Genomic DNA, 7,442 nt, shown 5'->3' on the forward strand with positions numbered 1-7,442 from the left:
AACCGCATAAATTCAGTTTTAAAGGGATTATTCTCATTGTTGTTATCCGATCAGCTAACGTTCCCCCTGGCCCTGTCGAAGCTGACTTCACCCCTCGGGGTGTTATTGTCGACCCTCTGTGTTGTTTAGTCTGCGAGAGCACCGGGAGGAACTGGACCTCGTCCATTCGTGTTGTTGGAAAGACTCGATAACGCCCCCCTCAACTCCGTCATGACCTGATCCTGTCGTGAGAGATGGCCCATAATGTCCTTCTGTTGCTCCATCAGGATCCTTACTATTTTAGTGGCGTGCTCGTCTTCAGCATCATCAGGAGTTTCCTCTCGAACATGTCGTGGATATTGCCCGCCATGAACCGGCATGGCCTCATCCCCTTCATTGCGGATATCACTGATCGAATCTTCGTGCTGAGGCTGATTTCTTTGGGCCTCAACATTGTGTGCGCTGTTGACATCGTTATCTGCCATTTTTTATAATTTTTGTTAAGAACAAGGAATCAAACAGGTTAGCAATAGATGCAAGGATCAACTCAATTACACAACTATCAAAACTCCACGGTGGACGCCAAACTGGTTACCCATAAACGATACAGTTTAATTTATACATGGTTTATAGACAAGTTAATTTATTTGATCCCAAAATGATAATTAAGTTAAAAAGAAATGTGAGACATAGTGTTGAAATCGAGATAAGATAGTAGAAATCCTGGTTTCGGGAGCAGATCTTCCGAAGACAATAGTAACGATATTAATAAGCAAGAAGATGAAATATTATTGAGCTTTTAATAGTATATAGCATAAGCTTATCATATAATTCCTCCCTTTACAATGGCTGTTGAGCTCACTATTTATAGTTGTTCCTAGGATCAAGCCCTTCTTAAATGACAATTATGGGGGCCATTGAAGAATATGTAACGGTAGGCAATGAATACTGTATGCCTTGTAACGGACTACGTATTTAATGCTATAGAATATTTTCATTAAATGCTATCGGGTTGATAGGTATTTATTTTGTCTTTATGAGTATCATTCCCTTCGGGAACAAACAGGATTGCTGCCTTCGGACCTGATTGCCATTTGCCTTGCCTTCCATCTGCCTTTGGCCCCACGTGTCATTTTATTATGTGAGCATTTAATATGAACATATTTTATCCTATACATAATGACATGGTAAAACAGGAAAAAAAAGACTGTCTTTCTCTTGATTTAGTATAGTGGACAAGTAAAAGTGAAAATATATTTTTGGTATAATGAACAAGTAAAAGTGAACGGAGAGAGTTATGGAGTGATAATTATGTATTAGTTAACAATGATTTATTGATAACCCTATATTTAAAAAGATGTGTTATTTAACAATGGTAGCTAGCTCTCCTAACAACCAACCTTTGAAGGTGGCCAAGGAAAATTTGAACAAGTTATTGATACCTAAGCCTATACAGAATCAACTGGTGCAACAGACTGATGGAATGTAGGAGGATGAGCAATGTGAAAGAGGAAGTAAGGACCTTGATGCAAAATCAACAGTTCAAAACTTCAAGAATGTAGCAAAACAAGGAGATTTATCACCAAGGTTGTTGGATAAGGTTAAATCAGCTGGCCGAGGGAAGAAGAAGAAGCAGAAGGAAATGTCTAGTGTTCCTGGCACTAGAGTACAAACAAGAAGGGCCCTTACTAAATCCAGTAATTAATGACGAATGCCATTATCTGGAATATAAGGTCAGTAAACACAATGAAAGCCTTTGAAAGGCTTGTAACAATGCATAGGCAGTATGAATTTTACTTTATTGGGGTGATGGAGCCAATGCAAAATGCAAACAAATTAGAAACATACAGGAGACAGTTGGGAATGCATCATGCTTTTGTTAATGTATCAAACAAGGTATGGGCCTTTGTCGAAGAAGATTATGAAGTTGATATTTTATTTGACATAGAACAACATCTTTCACTAAGATTAATTAATGCCCAGTCTCAAAAGGAATTCATTATAACTTTAGTGTATGCAAAGTGTGATGCAACTGAGAAGATTGAGCTATGGGATACGATGTATGCACTAGCTAGTGAAATGACTGTTCCTTGGTTTGTTGGGGGAGACTTTAATATGATTGTTGATGAAGAGGAAAAATTTGGAGGTCGGCATGTATCAATGAATGAAGTAAAGGATTTCAGACATTGTATAAATACTTGTAATCTAAATGATTTGGGTTTCAAGGGAAGTATATGCACTTGGTGGAATGGTAGGACTGATGATGATTGTATTTTTAAGAGACTTGATAGATGTTTAGCCAATTTGGAGTTCGAGCAAATGTGGCCTGGATTAGAGATCACTCATCTATCTAAAACGGGCTCAAATCATTGCCATCTGTTCATATCGTGTGATCCAAATGCATCACCAATTAAAAAATTATTTAGATTCTTGAAGTTTTGTCTAAAGCATGAAACTTTTCAGGATGTTGTTGGAGGGAACTGGAAGGCTGATTTCAGTGGGAATTCTTTTCATATGTTTAACCATAAGCTGAAAAAATTAAAGAGAGCTTTATCAGTTTGGAGCAAAGCAACATATGGCAACATTTTTTAGAAGGTAGACAGTCTTGAGGAGTTAGCCATTGCACATGAAACTCAGTTTGAATTGAATCCTACTCCACACAATAGAGAACGTCTTTTGAAGGTACAAGCTGAATTTATTAGATATCTTGCACTAGAGGAGGAATTCTGGAGGCAAAAAGCTAGGATGAGTTGGTTTCAGGATGGGGATCACAACATAAAATTTTTTCATGCCCAAGTCAATAGACGAAGAAAGAGGTTACAAGTTAATAGAATTCAAGATAGTCAAGGACAATGGATTGAAGGAGATGCAATTATGGCTGAGGAAGCAGTAAGATATTTTGAAGCCCAGTTCCACAAGGACAGTGTTCCAACAGCTTTTGGTATACTTGATCACATCCCCAATATGTTGAATACGAGGCAGAATGACGAGTTAATGAGACAACCAACCAAAGATGAGGTTAAAAACATGCTATTTTTTGTCTCAATGGTGATAATGCAGGAGGGCCCGATGGTTCCAATAGTTCTTTATTTCAAGAATGCTGGGATACAATTGGAGATGATGTACTTGACATGGTAAGAGTTTTTTTCAATGGCCAAGAACTGTCCATATTCATCACTCATACGAATTTGGTGCTCTTACCAAAGAAGAAGGAAGTAAATACATTTTTAGATATGCGACCCATAAGTCTTAGTAATTTTATCAATAAGGTGTTCTCGAGGGTTATTCATAAAAGGATGGTTGATCTCCTACCTATTTTGATCTCTGATGAACATACTGGATTTGTTAAAGGGAGGAGTATTATTAAGAATGTGCTTCTAACTCAGGAAATCATCACAGACATTAGACTTCGAACTAAGGTAGGTCCTAATGTTGTGATGAAATTGGATATGATGAAAGCATATGATAGATTATCTTGGTTATTTTTAACCAAGGTGCTAAGAAAGATGGGATTCTGTGAGAGGTTTATTGGCTTGATCTATGAGCTTGTGTCAAACAATTGGTACTTTGTGTTATTCAATGGCCAGCCATATGGATTCTTCAAATCTTCCATAGGGGTGAAACAAGAAGATCCTTTGTCTCCTACTTTATTTATTTTGGCAGCGGAGGCATTGTCTAGAGGATTGAATGCTTTGCATATGAATCTTTACTTTTGTGGCTTTGGATTGCCCAAGTGGAGTCCCAAAATCAATCACCTAGCCTATGTGGATGACACAATTATTTTCTCTTCCTCTGATGCTATTTCCTTGCAGCTCATAATGGAGGTCTTATATGCATATGAAGCTGCATCTGAGCAGCTCATAAATAAGGATAAATCGGCAATTTATATGTACCATTTAGCTAGTTTGGAGGTAGTGGAGAAAGTGCAAAGAAGTACTAGCAGTGGCAAACAGGAATTTCCATTCACATATCTTGGATGCCCAAAGTCAAGGTCTTATAAACAAAGTTCTGAATAAACTTCAAGCTTGGAAGGGTAAGATATTATCTATAGGAGGCCGGGCAGTGTTAATCTTCCATGTTCTCCAAACCATGCCAATCCACTTGCTTTCAGCTGTAAATCCTCCCAAGAATGTGATTGAAAAGCTTCACAAGATGTTTGCTCAATTATTTTGAAGTAGCTCGGTGGGAGGAAAGAAAAGGCATTGGTCTTCTTGGAGTAATTTATGTCTTCTAGTTAAAGAGGGGGGAGTAGGATTTAGGTTGCTACATGATGTATCCAAAGCTTTATTTTGCAAACTTTGATGGAATTTTCGGACTAAACCTACTTTGTGGAACTCCTTTGTAAGACAAAAATATTACAAAAAGATGAATGCCATTGTAGTACCATGGAGACGTGGTTCACATATTTGGAGAAAAATGCTCGAATGTAGAGATTTGATTGAGCACCAAATCTTATGGCAACCAAATACGGGATCCTCATTATTTTGGTTTGATAATTGGACAAGGCTAGGTGCACGATATTTTGTAACACCTCCTGATTGATTTGTTGATGAGACAGTGCACAATGTGTGTGAAATGGTGAGAGATGGAACATGGGATGAAGATAGACTGAGGAAGCTGTTACCTGATGATATTGTCATGCATATTTTGGAGAACATCAAACCTCCAGTTGAGTTTGATGAACTCGATATGCCTTACTGGATGTTGGAGAATAGAGGGGAGTTTAGTGTTAAGTCATCTTGGGAATACTTGAGGAAAAGGAGAGATCCTAACTTTGTAAATGACAATATGTGGGTGAAAGATATACCATTTAAGATCTCCTTTTTCATGTGGAGATTATGGAAAGGAAAACTACCATTGGATGACATTATAAGGAGATGGGGATACTTCATGCCATCGAGATGTTTGTGTTGTATAAATTCGGATGAAGAGACAATGGCTCATGTTTTTTTTTCAAATCATATACTGCTTCAAGGGTTTGGGCTTATTTCTTTTTCTTCGCAGGATTATCAATTGAAGGCCTAAATTTGCACCAAGCAGTGGTAAAATGTTAGACAATGCAGGTTGTTCCAAGGCTTAAGCCAATTTTTCAAGCCTTGTCGTGCATTATTGTGTGGGAATAATTGAAGAGAAGAAATAGTATGATGCACGGGGAAAGGGTATCTATTAGTAGGGTAATCTTTCAAGTGTCTTCTACTATTCAATCATTGGTGAAATTTAGAAAGCCCGGCATTCAGAGGGTGCCTCATAGATGGCCAGAATTGCTTCATATGATGGAAAATTATACACCAAAGTTGAAAACTTTCAAGGTTTTACGGGAGTTCCCTATGACTGGGTGGAGCTTCGAGGGGGAATCCAAGCAGGAGTTCAATAGGATTTTGCATTAGAGATGAAGGGGGAGATATTATTTATGCTTGTAGAAGCGAGATACAGGAGACTACAAACACAATGGAAGAAGCTTTAGCGATTCAGGAGGCATTGAGGTATGCTGCCCAAAACAACTTTAATTACACATGGTTACAAACGGATTCCATGTTGCTTAACAATATAATTGAAGGATATTAGAAACCACCTTGGGTAATTGTTGATCATGTGGATGAAAATAAAAAGGCTACTAGAAAGGTGTACTTCTATGGTATCGCATAAATTTAGGAAAGGTAACAAGCTAGCTGACCATCTTGCAAATTATGCTCTTGAAAATGGCACTTTTGAATGCCATGGATTCTGGTAGCTTGATACACAAGGAAGAAGAATTGTGAATGATGATAAGCTACAATGTCCATATTTATGATGGATAGTTTTCATTCACTTTTCTTAATTTCACTTGATTTTTTTTTTATCATACAAATGCCTAGAATACATGGGGTTTATAGTAAGATTCCTACATGCATCTAGTCTACTTCTTATGTGGACATACTAATTATGTTCAGATAAGTTCACTCATTACATAAATAAGTTCACACCCTAGTACATGTATGTAGCTACTAATCTAGTTCATGAACTAATGTGAACTAGTATGGACTAGTGTAGACAAGTTTGAACATATGTGAACAAGTCTAGAGAAATGTGAACATATGTGAACTAATGTGAACAAATGGGGACAAGACAATATATTAATTTTAACACTCCCTCTTAATGTTTTATTCTTGGACTCCCAAAAGCTCACGAAATTTGATGAACTTCTCCTTGGGTAGCGCCTTGGCAAAAATGTTCGCAACTTGATCCTCGGACTTGCAAAACTTTGGCTCGATCACTCCTTCTTCAACTTTTTCTCTGATGAGTGATACTTCACTGCTATGTGCCTTGTTCTGCTGCTGTAAATCGAATTCTTTGCCGTTGTTATGGTTGACTTGTTGTCACAAAACAACTTTGTTGTGTTGTCTTGCTTTTCTCCAACATCTTCTAAAATTCTTCTAAGCCAGACTGCTTGAGACGTTGCAATTGCTACTGAAATATATTCAGCTTCTGCTGATGATTGTGCTACTATTTCTTGCTTCTTTGATTGCCAAGAAAATGCTCCCGATCCAAGCGAAAACACAAAACCAGATGTGCTTTTCATGTCATCTTTTGAACCTGCCCAATCATTGTCACAAAATCCAATTAAAGTTAATTCTTCACCCTTGAAATATTTGATGCCATAAGCCAAGGTTCCTTTGATGTAACGAAGAACTCGTTTGGCTGATCCAAGGTAAATATGACTGGGACTTTGCATAAACCTTGACAACAAACTAGTAGCAAACATTATATCGGGCCTCGTAGCCATTAGATACATCAAACTACCAATGATGCTTCTGTAAAGAGTGCTGTCCACTTTTCTTCCGCCATCATTTTTCATCAGCTTCTCATTTGATGTGAGTGGTGTTGGTACTGCTTTGCACCCAAACATATTAAACTTTCTAAGCATTGCTTCAGCATAGCTTTGCTGAGAAACAAATACTCCATCATCCTCTTGAGTAACTTCAAGACCAAGAAAATGATGCAATAGACCCAAAACACTCATTTCATATCTTTCATCATGTCTTTTTTGAACTCAGTAACTGCGGCCTCATTGTTACCAGTAAAAATCAGATCATCAACATAAATCTCAACAATAAGAATAGAGTTACCTTGCTTCTTGACATAGAGAGTATGCTCGCGTTTGCTTTTAATGAACTCACTTTGCAAGAAGTACTTATCAATTTGACTGTACCATTGCCGGGGTGCTTGTTTCAATCCGTACAAGGCCTTCTTGATCTTGTATACTTTATCTTCTTCTCCTTTAATCACAAAGCCATCAGGTTGATGGACATAAATTTTTTCTTCAAGTTCACCATTCAAAAAAGTTGATTTCACATCAAGTTGATATAATAACCATCCCTTTTGTGCTGCTAATGCAATAAGTGTCCGAATTGTATCAGCATGTTGTGATTACCCTTTTGCAACCAATCTTGCTTTGTGCTTCATGATGGAGCCATCTGGATTTT

The 7,442-nt window shown here is 37.6% G+C and overlaps 1 protein-coding gene across 1 annotated transcript; it reads right to left on the minus strand.

Moving 5' to 3' along the window:
* Positions 1 to 6,229: 6,229 nt before the first annotated feature.
* On the minus strand, positions 6,230 to 6,979 carry LOC109244478 (uncharacterized mitochondrial protein AtMg00810-like). Its single transcript, XM_019411575.1, has one exon. The coding sequence runs from the start codon at positions 6,977 to 6,979 to the stop codon at positions 6,230 to 6,232; it is 750 nt and encodes a 249-aa protein (XP_019267120.1).
* Between the last annotated feature and the right edge of the window lie 463 nt (positions 6,980 to 7,442).

Source organism: Nicotiana attenuata, unplaced genomic scaffold (genome assembly GCF_001879085.1).
Source record: "Nicotiana attenuata strain UT unplaced genomic scaffold, NIATTr2, whole genome shotgun sequence".
NCBI lineage: Eukaryota > Viridiplantae > Streptophyta > Magnoliopsida > Solanales > Solanaceae > Nicotiana > Nicotiana attenuata.